General features: G+C 42.4%; 1 protein-coding gene across 3 annotated transcripts in view; it reads left to right on the top strand.

The window, feature by feature from the left end:
• LOC147641841 (glycolate oxidase 1-like) overlaps nt 1–17,677 on the top strand; it is a 34,872-nt gene extending 17,195 nt beyond the window's left edge. For all 3 annotated transcript variants that reach the window (XM_086800185.1, XM_086800194.1, XM_086800202.1), the window contains 8 exons: nt 8,042–8,119; nt 8,211–8,335; nt 8,424–8,490; nt 16,442–16,504; nt 16,589–16,658; nt 16,738–16,838; nt 17,043–17,147; nt 17,276–17,677. In XM_086800185.1, coding sequence (XP_086656311.1) covers nt 8,042–8,119; nt 8,211–8,335; nt 8,424–8,490; nt 16,442–16,504; nt 16,589–16,658; nt 16,738–16,838; nt 17,043–17,147; nt 17,276–17,461 — 795 coding nt within the window. In that variant the 3' untranslated portion in view covers nt 17,462–17,677. The remainder of the gene's footprint in view (nt 1–8,041; nt 8,120–8,210; nt 8,336–8,423; nt 8,491–16,441; nt 16,505–16,588; nt 16,659–16,737; nt 16,839–17,042; nt 17,148–17,275) is intronic.
• Nucleotides 17,678–19,862: the final 2,185 nt, after the last annotated feature.

The raw sequence follows: 19,862 nt of genomic DNA, 5'->3' as shown, positions 1-19,862 counted from the left end.
GTTACAGAAGTTACTTGTAGATATGAGTGAGTCCATGGATAGGGAAGCTGTCATTTATTGTGACAACATGAGCACCATATGATTGGTCATAGTAACCGAATGTATCTTGCTAGGACGAAGCACATTGAAGTGCATTATCATTTAATGAGGAAGAAGGTTCTAGCAAGTGATGTGGATTTGTCAGCATAGAGGATCAGGTGGCTAACATCTTAGAGTGCAGGTTATGGAGTTGACCTTGAGGGGGAGTGTTGAGATATCGAGCTCAATTAGTGCAGATATGGATGACACACACTTATGCCACTGGCATGGTTGGTGAGATATATGGTCGATTTGTTGCCAGTGGTTTACAAGATTTATGACAACCACTTTGGTTACTAGAGTTATGGCATGGTTATAGTGCCAGCTTATATAGTTGGGTTCACACTATGGACCTTGTATGTTGTATGTGTGTGTGGGAGCATTTATTGACACCAAGTTCTACACCCAATATTGGGCATTGATGATGTTAGTGGGGATGTTGTAGTATCTAGTCCATACTATGCATGATGGAGTTGATGGTTTATTGTCTTGTGGATGACTACCATGAGGTTATAAATTGCACTTTGTTATGAGGTGAATTTGGGCATGTTCTTGGACTTATCTAGGTATATCTTTATGCTGTATTAACAGACACGCGAATGTCACATTGTAGAGTTTTTGTCCAAGTTGCAGCCAGTTGATATTGTGTTCATTCTTTCTATGTTTAGTGGTGCATATGCTCTATCAACTACCTTTTTGTTGTAATAATTCTTTCTAATTGTTATGATCCTTAGTGCTAGGCTTCATTATGGCTGAGTTTGCCTTGTATCTCCGGAGCTTTGATAGAAACTTAGTACACAGACCTTTGTATGAATGTATGCTCTTGTGTGTGTGTGGGGAGGGGGGGTGCGTGGGTGTGGCAGCATATATTGAGAGCAAGTTCTACACCTACTATTGGGCACTGATGGTGTTAGTGGGGATGTCATAGTATCTAGTTCATACTATGCATGATGGAGTTGATGGTTTATTGTCTTGTGGATGACTACCGTGAGGTTATAAATTGCACTTTCTCATGAGGTGAATTTGGGCATGTTCTTGGATTCATCTAGGTATACCTTGTATGTTGTATGTACTCTTATTTTTATGTTATGGAAAGAAGAAAATTCAGCCCTCTCTCTCTCTCTCTCTCTCTCTCTCTCTCTCTTGTGTGTGCGGGGGTGTGTGTGTGAAGAATGTTTGCAAGGAGCTCAAGCTCACTCTCTCCTCTCCATTCTTCTTAGCTAAGCCCTAACTCTAACCTGGGTTAGTCCACGTCCCAGTCCTAACCCTAGGCCTTTCAGACATAAAAACTTTCATTGATTTCTTTGGCCGGCATTGGATGACAGTGTCACGTAAATGCTGACAGTGGAAGAATTAAACACACGATTAAAGCTAAGCAAACTAGATTGACGCTAAACCAGATGATTTAGCAAACACATAGGAGAAGAGACAAGAGATGTAGACCTAATATGTTGTATATTGCAAAAAAGGTGATCATATATACAATGGTTCTTGGATCTCTAGGAGACCTAAGCTCTGATACCATATGTAACTAGATGTGAATGCTTAACAGAGAACTACTGGGTGCGGGAGATTGGAAATGCACAAACACAAGAATTCCAACAACCTACTGCGTAATCTCTAACTGTCAGGCCGTCGGAAACCGGTCCTTTCTGGCGTGAGGCACAAATGCCGGATGCGTGCTCAAGCACCAATTGGGATGACGGCAAAAGCGACTCTGACTTTTAGGGGCCTAGCGTGCTCTTAGAGGTTGACCTTAATGACCTACAAGTCATTTTGAGGGACCATCCGGCAAGAGAAAGACTTGGGAAGAGGGTAGAGAAGGTTATCGCTAGCCTTCGGCTGTAGCTAGGTGAGATATCGTCCATCCTAGACGACGATCTTGCACATGGCACTTGCTATATAATATGTGGGCAAAGGTTCCAAACACATGCTTATCAGCTTGTGAGGCTGCTTGACGGCTAGTTGAGGAAGGCAGATGGTTGAAGACTGAAGTGGGAAGGGAGGGCCAGGGCCATAAACTGCTACCTGGCCTGTTGCCCACCGACCTGCTGCATGGCCTGCCTCACCTGGCCGTGCAGCTGCCTGACTTGTCTGCTGCCTGTCCGCACTCATTTGGTGCTCAGCCACCGCTCTCTAGCACCCAGATGTGGCCCAAAAGCTAATATTATGGGGGCAGCCTGGGGCTCCTGACTCTTCTATGAAGGTGTGCATCACATCGCTCAAGACAGCTATCCTATCACTTGCATCTCTAGTCAATGCAAGCATCATCTCGACAGCAGCACATCCAAGCTCCCACTAGGCAGCAGCAGCCCACAGAAACCCTTCAAAGTGCGGCTTGTCTGGTGGGCTTTAAGCTTGTCGCTGCTGCCATCATCAGGTAGAAACTCTTATCTAAACCTTGGGCTTTTCTTGCTCTTGAGCATCACTAGTTTCATACTTGTGCACCCAACATTTATGCAGGTGGTCAGATTTGGCAGCGTATCACATAGAGAAAGGGTCCTTATGAGAGCCCTTGCATCTCTAAGAAAGTTGTTTAATGTTGCGTACAAGAGAAAAAACTGGAGCTGTGGAATAGGAATCACAGTTGAAGTAAAAGCTTCATGAATTTGAGAGCCCTGTAGTGGTGGTGGAGACGCTGAGAGACAAATGGAGGCACCAAAGGTGTAGGCACTCTTGGCAAAAGAGAAGCAAGTGGAGGGTCCTCCAAGACTTTGTTGGTAATTTCAAGAAATCAAAATTTATGTTAGCATGATGCTGCAAGGAAATAACCATGGCATTACAACCTTTCAATGAGAGAATTGATTTTTTTTTTCAATCAAAAGCATTTAAGGTTAACCACCTGTGGATAGTTGAGGAGCTTACACCCTCTCAACTAAAGCAAAAAGGAGCGAGATAGCCAATGTGAGAACTGGTGGTTTCATGTTGGCTCAAAGTGCACAATGAAGCTCATAGTTTAGGTGATGATGCCATGCTAATGATGAGAGATTAATTTAATGATAAAAGATTAACATAAACAAGGCATAATGAGTAGAATGAGAGTGATCATTTCCATTAGATGTGTGCCTCTTAAATAGGCTGAGTACAAGATGGATTAGCAAATACTAATCATGCTTAGTAGCTTAACAAAGTCAATGATGCTCTCCACAAATCTATCCATGATTCTATCCTAGATTCTAGTTTCCAAAGTCAACAAAGGAGGTTACCTTTAATGCTCCTGGCTCCAAGTACACCTCATGGATTCTTTCACCTTATCTGGCACAATTTACAACTACTACGAGATTCTAACTTGTGACAAATGACCTAAGGCTTATACTCTACATCCATAAATCCCTAGTACATCAATTTGACCAATAATCCCCCCTTCAAATTGATGACCCCAACCCCTAGTAGTAGTCCATGGGATGCTTCATGACTTGTTCACTCTTGTGACAACGTACATGACTCCAACCTGGAACTCACTCTAGTTTGTCGGTTTACAAAGTAAGTGGAATTCAAAAGGCACATAATGAGTACAATGAATTAGGATGCGAGTGAGTTCGCCTAGAAGACTCATTCATTATCAACAAGGTTGGCCTCATGTGAGGCCTCGATAGTATTGTCTTCACCTTCTTCTTGGGACTGTCTTCTTCCACGAGGTTGGCGGAGATCTTCTGCTTAATGTAGCAATCCTTCTCGAAGTGTCTTGGCTTGCCACAAACGTTACATTAACCATTTGCTTTGTTTTTAAAGGTACTTTTTGATGTAAACCCTTTGGATATATTCTTTGTGTAGTAGGCCCACTATGGGAGAAGAGATGGCTTCTTCCATGTTTTTGCTTTATTTTCTTCTCTTCCTTCATTAAGGATGTAGTGATGTCAACCAACTTTGTAGATGGTAGATTGGTGAGTGTAGTGACTATGTTTCCATAATCTCCCTGTGGTAGACTTTTAAGCAACAAAGCAATGCAAATATCTTTATCTATGTTCATTTTAATACTTGCAAGTTATGAGACTCTTCATATGGTGAAGATGAGCAACAAGAGAGTCTTCTTTTATCATGTTGAGCTTAAACAGTTGAATTAGCAAGCTAATTTTGGAGCTCTTGGCTTGCACTCCAAAGAGTTTTTCCAACTCTTTCCAAGCTTCAAAGGATGTATCCATTCCATCGATATGATGAATGAATTGATCACTGAGACCCAAAGCTATTATGGCAAGATCTTTCTCGTCTTTGGATATCCATGTAGTTTTAGCTTCCCTTGTGGTGGGCTTCTTTTCCTTGCCACCATGGTTAGTTAGTACGAAAGGTACGATACGGTACGGTACGATAAAATACGGTACTAATTGGTACCTTAAAATTTTTTGAGGTACGGTACGATATTAGTACGTTAAAAAAAAAAAATACTTCCTAAACTTAAAAATTGTAGACAAGAAGTTACAAAATAGTAGAACCATGACCATAATGTCATCATGCCATTAGAGTACAAAATTGCTACAAAAGGATAGGCCAAAAACTCATGGCATGGACGACCGCCAACATGCGTACATACATGATACTACATACTACAATACATCATTGATGGGCTAGAAGGAGATAGATGCCCAATGCCTAGAGAGCTATAACATATTAAAAGTCTACATCATCACCAACATCCGCATGATCATCAACATGATCACTACTAGAGTGTCCATCAAGAGAGTTCTCTGAAGAGGACTCTTCGAAGGTGGACGAGACACTCTGGGGATCATTCTCGCTAAGTAGGTTGCCATCATCATCAAACAAGGGCTCTCTAGGCAGTGGGGTATCATCATGAGGGGGCAATGGAATATCATCATGAAGGCGGGGATTGGAGCTCGAGGATCCCCGCCTCACATATGTGCGAAGGCCACCCTTTGCCGATGCCGAAGGCGGAGGCCTATGAACTCCAACTGCTCGGCCCCGTCCATGCTGACTCCTGGTGTTGCGAGTATCTGCTGCCATAAGCTCACTATAGAGCTCCATGAAGATTGCCTCCTCCTCCTCATCGGGCAATATTATCGCTTGCCTAATATGGCAATGGCAAGTGCACACGCTCTTGACAAACAGCTCCCTATAGGCTGCAAAGGGCGATGAATGGCTCTCTAGAAGACTGAAATTGCTCCACGCAACAACAACAACAACAACAACAACAACAACAACAACACACAAAAAAAAATTAAAAAAAATAAAAATAAAAAAAATCGCACGGTATCGTACGAATCCGTACGGTACCGTACGGTACGGCAGGTACGTACGGTTTCAGTCGTACGACGTATGGAACTAACCCTGCTTGCCACATGCTATGTTCCACAAACCCTTTCTCATAAGAGTGAACTTGATCTTAGTTTGCCAAGTATGAAATGAGTAGCCCTCAAATTTATCAATTTTGCGGAGGTAGCCATGGCAAGAGAGAGGAAAGGTCTTACCAAGCTAGTTTCTAACTAGAGGCAGTATCTAATCCCTTTACAATTAATTTTTATTAGTGCTAAGGAAGGATTAATTAATGAATGCCAAACACACTCCCAAGAGCATAAAAATGGAGAATAGACTGCACCAAATCAAAGGACAAATGCAATGGGGTTTGATGGCTTGTTGTAGGAAGTCTCCAATGTCAAGCTTGAACCACCCTTTGCATCAAATGATTTGAGATTTGTGCTAATTAATCACTAATTGAAGTGATTAACTCCTTGTTTTGTGAGTAGAAAACAGAGCTCCAATGGAGCTTGCAATCGAAGCACTTTACTAAGCCTTTGCAAAAAAACATCAAGGACAGGTTAGATCAATGTCTCTACTTGTGATTTGAACACATAAACAAGAGATTAGGTGACTTGATCAGAGATTAATCACCGAATCCCCAAAACAGCAAACTGCCTTCTACTAGACTCATGAAATGATGACTGCAGCTAGACCACTTGACCAAATGACCTCAAAATTCATGAGTGCATTGCTTGTTACCTTCTCCAATATGTTCTAAAAGGAATTACACCAATTTGAAGTGTACATGGCGAAATTGATGTTTTTGCAGAAAACGATTGTCGACAAAATCTGCTTCTTGGCGACAATTTAGGCTGAATCCTCCTACGTGTTGGAGCACCTAGATGTTAGGAAGAGGTCCCAAGTTGAATTTCTTGAAATGGTTTGAGTGTGATGAGAGCAATGAGTAAAAAATCAGTGGTGGGTAAAGAGGGAAAAATGACTAGAATGGCCAAATTTGATTAAATGATAATAGATAGCTTAATAGTGCTTAATGGTGATTAATGCAAGCATAATGGGTATGGATCTAAGCTCTGATACCAATTGTTGGTTTCATGGTGGCTCAAAGTGCACAATGAAGCTCATAGTTTAGATGCTAATGACAAGCTAATGATGAGAGATTAATTTAATGATAAAAGATTAACATAAACAAGGTATAATGAGTAGAATGAGAGTGTTCATTTCCATTAGATGTGTGCCTCTTAAATAGGTCGAGTACAAGATGGATTAGCAAATACGAATCATGCTTAGTAGCTTAACAAAGTCAACGATGCTGTTCACTTATCTCTCCATGATTCTATCTTCCACATGCTCTAGATTCTAGCTTCCAAAGTCAAAAGGAGGTTACCTTTAATGATTTTGACTCCTAGTACACCTCATGGATTGTTTCACCTTAACTGGCACAATTTAATAATTTACAACTATTGTGAGATTTTAACCTTTGAGAAAGGACCCAAGACTTATACTCTACATCCTTAAATTACTAGTGCATCAATTCGACCAATAAGAACAGGGGATGCTGGCAGGCCTGAGGCAGGGATGACCTCTCATCCGTAAGTCCAGAACGCCAAGGAAGCAGCCAAATCCTCAATCTTATTGCATATGTGCGGATGAACATGAAGAGAGCATATCTTTGAAGTAGGATCCTCTTTTCTTTCTTTATTTTTTACATTGGCTTTAAAGGTTCCTCGTGATCTAGCATTTTATTGATTCTATAGGCTATGTTTTTCTTTAGTTTTTACACTAGCTTGAAAGACGACTCATGATCTAGAATTTTAATGATCATATAGGCCACATTTGGCTTCCCTTGGATATCAAATTCTCTCTCTCTCTCTCTCTCTCTTTTTTCGTAATAGAAGATATATTACCAAAAATTACTTTACAAATGCCCACATGGCCGCCATGTGAGTACTACTAGCTTTCCCTCACTAATTACTCCGAACCATAGGTGTAACTCGGAGTACCCTCATCCAATATATAGCCGTGTCATTCTCCACCAAATGAGTTGACCGCAAGGAAGAGACTTGCCACAATAGCCCTTTTATATGACCTATGTGTGCTGTAATACCAATTTTTGCATCAAATATGAAGGCATTTCTAGTTAACTAGATATGCCACAAACCTGTCCACCTGTCCACAAACTAGAACATTCAGTTTTCGTGTCAAATTCTCTCTCTCTCTCTCTCTCTCTCTCTCTCTCTCTCTCTCCCCCCCCCCCCCCCCCGTGTGTGTGTGTGTGTGTGGTGCGTGTGCATGCGTGCACACTGTGCAAGATGAAGTAGAGATCATCCTGTCTGAAGGGACCCTCTATTCCCAGATGTGGGTATGCTGCTGGCCTTGGTGCTGACTTGGTAGAGGCTTTCCTCATCCATCCTGTCTGTCTGCTGCAGATGTTGCTCCAAACTGTTGGAGGTGAGCAGTTTCACATCTTATTAAAAGTTAGGTGTCAACGTGCTTTGACTCATGAGGGATTAGCCTAGAAACATGGAGGGCTGCTTTGCATTTTACTTGGCTACAATCTTGTGTCAATTGAGAATAGCATGAACATGTAATGACCATTTCCTTTAGAGTGTTGAAATGATTTAGAATCATCTTTAAGTGATAAATATTTTTTTTCACACTTGCCAATCACCTTGTACCTGGTGGAATATGACCATATTAGTAGCTTTGTCTGGAAAAGTTTTACAAGTTCACTCTTATGTTGTGAAAACAGACGCTTTCTTCCTGGGCAACTAGTAGTGTTGAAGAGGTTGCTTCCACTGGACTAGGGATTCGGTTTTTCCAGCTTTACGTGAGTTTCGATCATCACCATATTGACAATATTTATTATAGCGTTACAGCATCATTTTGATATTTGTTTGCATGTTTATTTTTAAAATTAGGTCTACAGGGACAGAAATGTAGTGGCACAGCTTGTTCGCAGAGCTGAAAGGGCAGGTTTTAAGGCCATAGCCCTCACAGTGGACACACCTCGCCTTGGACGCCGAGAAGCTGATATCAAAAATAGGTAGACATGCCTGTAGAGCACTAGTTGTGCTAACATATGTCGATGTTCATCTCAGTTTCTACCATTTTTGACACTTTGATTTCCACAGGTTTGTTCTACCACCACATCTGACACTTAAGAATTTTGAAGGGTTGGACTTGGGAAAGATGGAAAAGGTAAGAACATTTTATGAGGCAGCTTGTCGTCAATCAATTGCACAGAATCTGTTTCCTGATAGCCTGGTCTTTCGTTTTTTTTTTGCAAAAAAGAGACTTCTATTAAGTATGTATAGACCATAAAATCACGGCTCCATGTGCATAGCAGTGCTGGAACAAACAAGATCTCATCCCAAAATGTAAGGTGATCTCAACCAATATGGGGCACAAAGGTGCCACGAGAGTCCTGTGGGGGTCGTTGAGAAAAAGATCCCTTGATCCCACTCCCTCATGAAAAAAGTTCACTTTGCTTGCGCAGATCTGGATGGTCCCTGTATACGCGCAGCCCATGTGGTCATAAGAGTGAATAAGATAACTCCCCTTCCCATATAGTACAAATGCAGTGAGTGTTGTATATCTGAGTGCCTTCAATAGCCTGTGTGCATCTGGCCCTCCAAATCTGCCTAGCTGTGATACTGGCAATGAGCTTCCAAGTGGTATCAATCCTCTGCAGATGTGGTCTATATTGTGTATGAGGAATATCCTGTAGCATGCAACGTTGGCCCACACCTCTGCATATCATTATGGCGGTGTCCAGATCCCTACCCTCAAAAAATATTTGTGGACTAGATTGAGTGAGCCAAGCAATAGCACCCCAAGTAACATAAATGGTATCTCTCCTCAATCTGCACATAAGCTGAGCTATAGAGCCCTAAATCCCCTGAGCAGCTCTACACCCCCATATGCAATGTCGCACTGTCACATAAGCTACCGGGCATCCGGGGCACGTGGAGTCTACTCCAAAATAGCCCTTCTCTGATTTATTGCCCACCATGTAAGAATAACCAAAAAAAAGTTGGGAGATCTAGCTCCTACTGTACAAGTGCCAAAGTCTATGCCAAAATCTCTTTTGAATTAGTGGGGTGATGTCATAGCTCTCCAATTGCGGCGTGAGTGTAGGAGTCGTTTGAATCTGTCCCTGCCCAAGTTTAAGGACTCGGCATTACGGACAGTGGAGCTGAAAAAAGGCTGACACCTCGAAGGATTGGCTGCATCAATCGACTCCCACTCACCAGGATCCTGATGAAGATATCTGATAGGACATCCACCATACAACTATAAGCACCAAGACCGATGGGTCACAATATTAGGCGGAGGGTCAACATGCAAGTGCTTTCCTGAGCAACTAACTAATCTCACTGGATGAAAGGCAATGCCAGGAATAATCACGTGCTTGTCGCATTTCAACTATCTCCATCGTGGCTGGATAGAATAAAAAAATCCTGATCCAGCAAGGCTAACAGCACGTGGAATAGCATTCTTGCACTCCCAACCACCTAGGATGATGTTGATTGTGAAATGTGACTCATGAGGTATAGTTGCATCAATTTGATCGATCTGTTGAAGACTCCCTCTGAGGTAGATGCTAGTCTCTGATCCATTGGGAGACTTTTAAAAGTTATCCAAGCAATAATTGTAATATGACTACTATGCGGAAGCGTGCTTAAATGATGATTAACAAAAAGCAATAAAGATTAATGCTAATCACATGTTCATGACATAGAGTAGAGAGAAGGAGAAGAGAGAGACTCTTTACCTAACCTACTCCTACTATATATTACTGAATGAATGAGTAATTACAATGATTGTCATAGATCCAATGTAGATCTAGACTATGAATGCCATGAATGAACTTATGCTTACTGTTCTCCACTGTGCGTTAATGGAAAACGCTGATTTGGAGATGTACTTGGCTGATCCAAACTGTTAGACTGCATGTCCTTGGTCTTGGCTCTGCAATCTCTGTCTTTGAATGATTATGAATGATCCATGACTTGCCTTTATATAGGAAAGTGATAGCCAGTCATAATCAGGTCGGTTTTCACTTTTCAGGCCATAAAAAGTTATAAAAAATGTCATAAAATGTCTTCATATTGTGTCCATAATATGTCCCAACCATTGGTACATGTCCTGGGCACCTCCGGGCACCTATAGGGCCAGCAAATTGGCTCCAAACTGCCCATATACGACCTCTAACTTTGCCCTTAAGGCGGCTGTAAGGAATAGTCATGTCTACATGGCACCGGATTGACGTGTGCACATGACATTTCTTCCTGTTGAACTTGCAGCACTGGGGCACATGATGCGCCTTTGCTCTACTCTTGTATGGGTCCTCGAAAATGCGGGAACTTTATTGTTGTGGAGGCACCCACACAATCTTCGAAACTGACTTAGGCAGCACAGCTACCGAATCTGCTTGCTTCTTGGATGTCTTTGCCATTGCCTCCGTGGAAACTGCAGGCGCTGGAACTGGCCCCTCTAACTTAGGATGCTCTGCTGGCACGGTAGACTCCATGGAAACTACAGGCGTTGGAACTGGCCCCTCTAACTTAGGATGCTCTGCTGGCACGGTAGACTCCATGGAAACTGTGGGATTGACCTCATTCTCCTCCGAATAGGATTTGGAGAGACTTACCTCCTCTGGAACTACTGAAACACTTAACTCATCCTTCTCCTCAATGGATTTGGAGAGAATTGCTGGAACTTCCTCCTCTTTCTCAATGCATTCGGAGAGAACTGCTGAAATCTCATTCTTTTCCTTAATGGATTTGGAGAGACATGCTTGAGACTGGGAAACTGTGATGACTTCTGGTACTGGATTTGCGGAAATTGATTTTGACTTAGAGAGAAATGTTGGAACTTTGGAGATTGTGATGACCTCGAAGATTGGCTCAGGGACTGTTGGTGGCTCTGCATAACTAGATAATTGTGGTTCTTGGTTGACCTCGACCTGTGGATCCAACACTGTGTCTTGTGTCTCTATGGTATCCCTTTGTCTTCGGTCCTTGTACGTCACCACACGTGCTTCCTCTATGGGTGGACTCACCGTGGTACTTGCTGCCTTTCTTGCTTGAATCTCTTGTTGGCATTCTATCAATTGTTTCTCCAAATAACGATCTTTGAATTCAATTCCGTACTTCTTTCCCACTTCGTGCAAACAAGAAATTTCATTCTTGCAATACTCCACCTTAGACTGAAGATACTCTATACTCACTTTGCTAAGGTCGTCGTATTGATAGGAATCCATGAAGAGCTGCTTGTTGTTTTTATGTAGAAATCAGCCCAAAAACCCTAATTCTAGGCTTCTACATGCATGCTATACTCCCTAGAATCATACTAGGCTGAAATCTAGACTTTCTAGCACTATGCTATGTTGAAATTGGGCAAAAAATTGATACAAAAACGTTGATTTACCACAAAAACGCAAACCCTAACCTTAGAAACCCTAATTCAGCATACACAACTCCTACCTAGGATAGACTTAGATGCTCTGATACCAATGTATAATTACTACTATGCGGAAGCGTGCTTAAATGATGATTAACGCAAAGCAATAAAGATTAACGCTAATCACATGCTCATGACATAGAGTAGAGAGAAGGAGAAGAGAGAGACTCTTTACCTAACCTACTCCTACTATATATTACTGAATGAATGAGTAATTACAATGATTGTCATAGATCCAATGTAGATCTAGACTATGAATACTATGAATGAACTTATGCTTACTGTTCTCCACTGTGCGTTAATGGAAAACGTTGATTTGGAGATGTACTTGGCTGATCCAAACTGGTAGATTGCATGTCCTTGGTCTTGGCTCTGCAATCTCTGTCTTTGAATGATTATGAATGATCCATGACTTGCCTTTATATAGGAAAGTGATAGCAAGTCGTAATCAGGTCGGTTTTCACTTTTCAGGCCATAAAAAGTCATCAAAAATGTCATAAAAATGTCTTCATATTGTGTCCATAATATGTCCTAACCATTGGTGATGTCCTGGGCACGTCCGGGCACCTATAGGACCACGAAATTGGCTCCAAACTGCCCATATACGACCTCTAACTTTGCCCTTAAGGCGGCTGTAAGGAATAGTCATGTCTACATGGCACCGGATTGACGTGTGCACATGACATTTCTTCCTGCTGAACTTGCAGCACTGGGGCACATGATGCGCCTTTGCTCTACTCCTATATGGGTCCTCGAAAATGCGGGAACTTTATTGTTGTGGAGGCACCCACACAATCTTCGAAACTGACTTACGTAGCACGGCTACCGAATCTGCTTGCTTCTTGGATGTCTTTGCCATTGCCTCCGTGGAAATTGCAGGCACTGGAACCGGCCCCTCTAACTTAGGATGCTCTGCTGGCACGGTAGACTCCATGGAAATTGCTGGCGCTGGAACTGGCCCCTCAATTTAGGATGCTCTGCTAGCACAGTAGAGTCCATGGAAACTGTGGGGTTGACCTCATCCTCCTCCGAATAGGATTTGGAGAGACTTACCTCCTCTGGAACTACTGAAACACTTAACTTCAATGGATTTGGAGAGAATTGCTGGAACTTCCTCCTCTTTCTCAATGCATTCGGAGAGAACTGCTGAAATCTCATCCTTCTCCTTAATGGATTTGGAGAGACATGCTTGAGACTGGGAAACTGTGATGACTTCTGGTACTGGATTTGCGGAAATTGATTTTGACTTAGAGAGAAATGTTGGAACTTTGGAGATTGTGATGACCTCGAAGATTGGCTCAGGGACTGTTGGTGGCTCTGCATAACTAGACAATTGTGGTTCTTGGTTGACCTCGACCTGTGGATCCTACACTGTGTCTTGTGTCTCTATGGTATCCCTTTGTCTCTGGTCCTTGTACTTCACCACACTTGCTTCCTCTATTTGAGCTTTCTCCATGGGTGGACTCACCACGGTACTTGCTGCCTTTCTTGCTTGAATCTCCTGTTGGCATTCTATCACTGTTTCTCCAAATAATGATCTTTGAATTCAATTCTGTACTTCTTTCCCACTTCGTGCAAACAAGAAATTTCATTCTTGCAATACTCCATCTCAGACTGAAGATACTCCATACTCACTTTGCTAAGGTCGTCGTATTGATAGGAATCCATAAAGAGCTGCTTGTTGTTTTTATGCAGAAATTAGTCCAAAACCCTAATTCTAGGCTTCTATATGCATGCTAGACTCCCTAGAATCATACTAGGCTGAAATCTAGACTTTCTAGCACTATGCTATGCTGAATTTGGGCAAAAAACTGATGCAAAAACGTTGATTTACCGCAAAAACGCAAACCCTAATTTTGCATGCAAACCCTAATTTTAGAAACCCTAATTCAGCATACAGAACTCCTATCTAGGATAGACTTAGATGCTCTGATACCAATGTATAATTACTACTATGCGGAAGCGTGCTTAAATGACAATTAATGCAAAGCAATAAAGATTAACGCTAATCACATGCTCATGGCATAGAGTAGAGAGAAGGAGAAGAGAGAGACTCTTTACCTAACCTACTCCTACTATATATTACTGAATGAATGAGTAATTACAATGATTGTCATAGATCCAATGTAGATCTAGACTATGAATGCTATGAATGAACTTATGCTTATTGTTCTCCACTGTGCGTTAATGGAAAACACTGATTTGGAGATGTACTTGGCTGATCCAAAGTGTTAGACTACATGTCCTTAGTCTTGGCTCTGTAATCTCTGTCTCTGAATGATTATGAATGATCCATGACTTGCCTTTATATAGGAAAGTGATAGCAAGTCATAATCAAGTCGGTTTTCACTTTTCAAGCCATAAAAAGTCATCAAAAATGTCTTCATATTGTGTCCATAATATGTCCCAACCATTGGTACATGTCCTGGGCACCTCCGGGCACCTATAGGGCCAGCAAATTGGCTCCAAACTGCCCATATACGACCTCTAACTTTGCCCTTAAGGCGGCTGTAAGGAATAGTCACGTCTACATGGCACTGGATTAACGTGTGCACGTGACAATAATTGTCAATGCACATCTCTCCTAGCTAGGCCACAACATGTATCCATACACACCCAAAGGTCGCCCAACCTCATCTCTAATGAGGTCTTACATAAAGGGTTGTCTATTAGCCTCATCCTCTGATCTAGGAAGCCTCCGTCTCAAAAATGGTCTCACGCTACTCCAAGCTCTGATAATGGCAGCTATAAGTGAAGAGGAAGGTGCCCTATACTTTGCCTCAGTAAAGATGAAACGTGAATTGAGCATCCAATCTCCACCCCTACGAGGTGTACAACCAAAAATGTGAAACATAAAGAAATTCTTCCCAGGCTCAGTGCCTAGAAGGAATCCTCTGACGCTAACTTGCAAAGCAATGCTATGCACTATATATTTGGATCTACAATATTCAGCCCCTTTCTTGAGTATGCTCATATGAAGGTGTCTATAGTGAGGACGGAGTCGCAAAGCCCAGCTTGGAGTTTGGAGATGTTGATCTGAGCATTGGATACAGGTTGGAATTGTCAGTTTTGCAAAGTAGGCATTACCTTAAAAGATATTTTCATTGGCCAGCTTGATTTGGACACTGCACAACGAGTTTTGGTAATCCAGAGCAGCTGATGGAAGTGCTTAAGTGCTTTCAGGGAGAAACAAGAGGGTTCTTGGCAGGAAAATTCTCTCAAGGGGCCACACTTCAGGAGGAGGTGTGAGACTAGTGGCTTTGCCAAAACTTTCATCGGTGATAATGAGGCGAGGATAGCTGGTCTTCTAGTTTTTTTTTGGGGGAAGATTGGACTGAAATTAGCACTTTTTTGGCCACCATATGGCCAAGGACAGCTATAATTTTAGTTCGGAAGAATGTGACTCACGTGCAAGTACAAGGTGGACAGCAGCCAAGACTCGTGTGGGCAGCAGCTATGGGCACAGGCTGTTTTGGATCAGTTTTGGGCAGCCTACACATGTGCAGACCAGCCTGGCCTACACATGTGCAGACCAGCCTGGCCTAGGGGTCAAGGATTGGGTACATTTTTGGCCCAGTGTGAAGATGCGTAGTGACTTATGACTCTTTTGTAGGGCTTGCAAAAGGCTGGCTGACTCGAAGATTTCACATTGTGAAGTTTTCATCCGAGTTGCGGCTAGTTGATAGTGTGCTTATTCTTTCTATCTTTAGCGGTGCATTTGCCCTATCAACTGCTTATTTGCTGTACTAATTCTTTCTATTTGCTACTTCCCTTGGTGCTAGGCTTCATTATGGCTAAGTCTGCCCTGCATTTCCGGAGGTTTGACAGAAACTCAGTACGAAGGGCTTTGTGTGAAAATATATGCTCTTATGTGTGTGTGTGTGTGTGTGTGTGAGAGCATATCTTGATACAAAGTTCTACACCCACTATTGGGCACTGATGACGTTAGTGGAGATGTCGTAATATCTAGTCCATACTATGCATAATGGAGTTGATAGTTATATAGTCTTGTGGGTTGACTACCATGAGTATATAACATGCACGTTCCTAAAAGGTGAATTTGGGCATGTTCTTGGATTCATCTAGGTATATGAATCTGTCTATAAATAGGCATTACAGCCCTCATTTTAACTCTCAAATATTTCTGCAGTCAAGGCTTTTGAGTGAGTACTTACAGGCTATTGGGGAGTAAGGGATGGATTTGGCAGCTAGCATTTGCTTTAAGATAGCAACAACTTTAGCTGAGAATCTGAGATCAGTTGGGAATTGACCACCCTTTGTACTCAAAACATGCAGTTGTACTTCATTCATTGCACATAATACAAGATTAGTGTTAGGATTATTAGTTTGTGCTTGTGTTTGTGAATCTCCGCTGAACTTCTCTCTGTTCCCAACACCAGAAGACTTGCAGACGACCATATCTTTGTGAGATCACTCAAGTCAATAGCACTCACAAATGGTTTCTCGACTCTCTCTGCCACCTTGGGTAGCCCCGTAGTGATGACACGTGTCTGGGTCCGTCTGGAGCTGATGTGTGTGACATGGGGAGTGCATCCTTTAATAGGATAATTTTTTTCTTCCCCAAAATAAGCAGTTTAGTCCATGGTTCTTGAATATCGGAGATGGAGATCTTCATGATGTGTCATAAAGGTGTATCTAATTGGAATTCTTGTATGTCCAACAGACTTCTGATTCAGGTCTCGCATCATACGTTGGTGGTCAAATTGACAGGTCCCTAAGTTGGAAGGTAGGAATGCTTTTTGAACAAAGGTTTAAGATGATGCCTTATAAAGTTGGAAGACATTAGTTTATGGTATTATGTTCCTTGCAGGATGTTAAGTGGTTGCAGACAATCACGAAGCTGCCTATTCTGGTGAAGGGTGTCTTAACGGCAGAAGACAGTAAGTGTATTGGCTTTATACTGCTTTCAGAGATCTGTTGAAAGCATCTGTTTTGATTGATGCTGTATAAACGTCGCAGCTAGACTGGCTCTACAATGTGGTGCTGCTGGGATCATAGTTTCCAACCATGGGGCACGACAGTTGGACTATGTTCCAGCTACCATAAATGCGCTGGAAGAGGTATGATCCATATGAACTGAAGTATGTTGTTTGGGTTTGTGTGTGATAAGGGTCTTTACAGGCATGACTCCCGAGCAAACAATGAAAGGGTCGCCTCCATCCTCCCCCCACCCATCTCTTTGGGCAGGAGAGATTTCTGTAAAGATCCTGACTTTGCCCTTCTTAGGCTTCTTTTTACACCCTGTGCTTCCGAATGTGTCTCAGGTAGTGGCAGCTGCTCAAGGCAGGGTTCCTGTATTTCTTGATGGTGGCATAAGAAGAGGCACAGATGTGCTCAAGGCCTTAGCCTTGGGAGCTTCTGGTGTCTTTGTAAGGACCTTCTCTCCAGTTGGAGCTTGAGCTTTTCTATCTTTTAGCTCTCATTCTTCAAAAACGGAAGGCCTGAGGCTGTTTTCCCCAGGATCATAAACGTTTTGTATGGCACTTTTCTCTTGCAGGTTGGAAGGCCTGTTGTGTTTTCATTAGCAGTGGATGGGGAGGCAGGTGTAAAGAAGATGCTGGATATGCTTCGAGATGAATTGGAGCTAGCCATGGCATTGGCTGGGTGCACATCTGTGAAGGAGATCACCCGGTCACATGTGAAAACTGAATACGACTTAATACGATCTGCATCAAGGCTGTAATTCTGCAGGTGGATTCATATTGTGAACCAAGGTGGGTTAATCACTTTCAGCAAGGTCTTGACAGCTGATTGTAGCTAAGAGTGGGAGGAGAGTCTGAATCTATGTGGGGTTTGAGGTAAGGATATGTTGAACTTCTGAAGTTGTTTTATTGGAATTCATAAAAATGTCATAACAGTAAGGCCAAGCCTTCATAATGATATTGACACTTCTTAGTCATTTCCCATTGTCTCGTTACAACCATGAGTAGATCTTTTACATGGCATCTCACAGCATGTGAGCATATCGTAAGAGTCTTTACAGAGGTTCCCCACCCAGGGGACGGGGGAGATCACTTGCCTGTGAGAGAGAGGTGGGCGAGTTCTCCCATTTCTGTGTGCAGGGGATTTGTCTGTAAAGACCCTTTCTTGCACTTCACACATTTGAGCCTACAAACTCGCACATCTTCATACAGAATCTCAGATGCTAGAGTGGCACATGCTCATTCAGTGATGCCTGTAAGGAAGTGCTCATTGGTTACGAGGTGGAAGGGATACACTCAAATCTTGACTTGGCAGTTGACGGCTCCACAAAGAGACTAGCCAGGGGAACCATGGGACATCATCTGTGCCCTTCCTAAATGTGCCTCCCTTTCCTTAGGCTCATCTTTGGCCACAGATGACGAGTACTTACTGTCCCCAATGCTTTGGTCAGTATGGGCTGGTCATGAAGTCTCAAGGTGGAGGAGAGAACTATCCACTCATAGCTGATGACAATAATTAGGATTACCCTGATGTGGGCATAGGGGAGTTGTCTCTTGGACAACAAATTCTTATTGGTGTCTGAAACAAGAAAAATGTGGTCTGCTATTTTTTGGCCGAGATGGTTTGCCATGTATAGCAGGAGAGGCTGTATTTTTTCAACAAAGGAATCTGTAATTCTTGAGGTTTGTTGTCAGATCCTTCTTGACATGTGTTGGTCCAGGGGACTACTGGTATCGATTAGAGAATGTAATACTGAGATTCTGATATGTCATCTTGAATTTGATGGTGAGGTGAGGTTTGTGCTAGGTTCCTCGGCTCAATGGGGAGGACTGAATAGTCTCCTGGAACAATTGGCAGGACTGATAGGGAGTTTTGTCTTTAAAGAGGTCTATTTCTTCTAAAATCTTTTCAAAATAGATGCTGAGAGGTTTTCCCCTCCAGCCTTCCACTTCATAAAGTACTACAGTTATGACCAACGCATGAGAAAGGTATCTCTTGAGAGGCCAGCTTTTGTGCTCTCAAATGCATGATATACCTCACAAATGCATGAGGCCAGCTTTTGTGCTCTCAAATGCATGATATACCTCTCAAATGCATGATATACCTCACAAATTGCTGCATCGGTATTTTCACACCCAAGACATTTGAAGGTGCTCACCACTTCCACTAGGTGATTTTGGTGGAGTACAATGGCAAGATGCATTCTTATGCTCTCTACCAGCATTAGTGAACAATGGCCATTAAGCCCAATGTGTAAATCCAACTGTTCCATGACAGCAATGGCAAGATCCCTTTTTATATTTAATCTGAGTATTATTGTATGTTGTCCATAAGTTCATGTTTTAGGTGTTGAGGGAAGGTGGCAAGGGTGGTGTACACAGTGACTACATATGGTCGTTCTTCACATCTTTCTTGTCTAGTGCTGTTGGTGCTTGTGAGGCATATTCATCAAGATGCATGACTTAGCTCACTCCACCATGCCCACTGTCCCACTGTCTCTTTTGCTATGAGCTTTGTGTGGAGGTCATCATTGTGAGGGTAGTAGTGCCTCCGATCAGGCAATCTCTGAAATACAATTATTAGTGGGTTATAAGGCCATGCATGGGCGCCCTTCTGTATATATTTGAGTTTACTGTAGCTTTCTATATACTAGCTTTCGACCAACTTGAGGTGGTCCATTGTAATCATCACAGATATTAGTATATTTCATAGAAAGAATTTTCGTGAACATTCTCTGCACTTCTTTCCACTGAGTGGCCTCTCTGTGAAATAGGTGTGCAAACATGATCAGCAAAAGTATGCTCCTGCAACGTTGAAATTGGATTTGCCTCAAATAAATTATTTAGAGGTGAATATATATTCCGTGTAAAATATTTATTTGATACGGTTTTTGATTAAAAAAAATTAGTATCAAATCTAGTGTATCTTCCTTTTTTGGTAGTGCAAGAAGTGTCCATGCATCCATCCCTCCTACACATGCCCTAGTGTATCTTCCTTTTTTGGTAGTGCAAGAAGTGTCCATGCATCCATCCCTCCTGCACATGCCCTAGCAAAAATGACCTTGCTTTATTTGGTGCCGTCCATAGAGCCCCTGCACACGCAACAATTGTAGAAGAGCTCCTTTGTCTTGTTTTCATAGAAAATGTGTGTATTCTTTTGAT

This window comes from Cibotium barometz, chromosome 1 (genome assembly GCF_041138505.1).
Source record: "Cibotium barometz isolate CiBa-2024 chromosome 1, ASM4113850v1, whole genome shotgun sequence".
In the NCBI taxonomy this organism is placed as follows: domain Eukaryota; kingdom Viridiplantae; phylum Streptophyta; class Polypodiopsida; order Cyatheales; family Cibotiaceae; genus Cibotium; species Cibotium barometz.
Note: the sequence above shows the minus strand (reverse complement) of the source record. Positions and strands in the feature narration are given on the sequence as shown.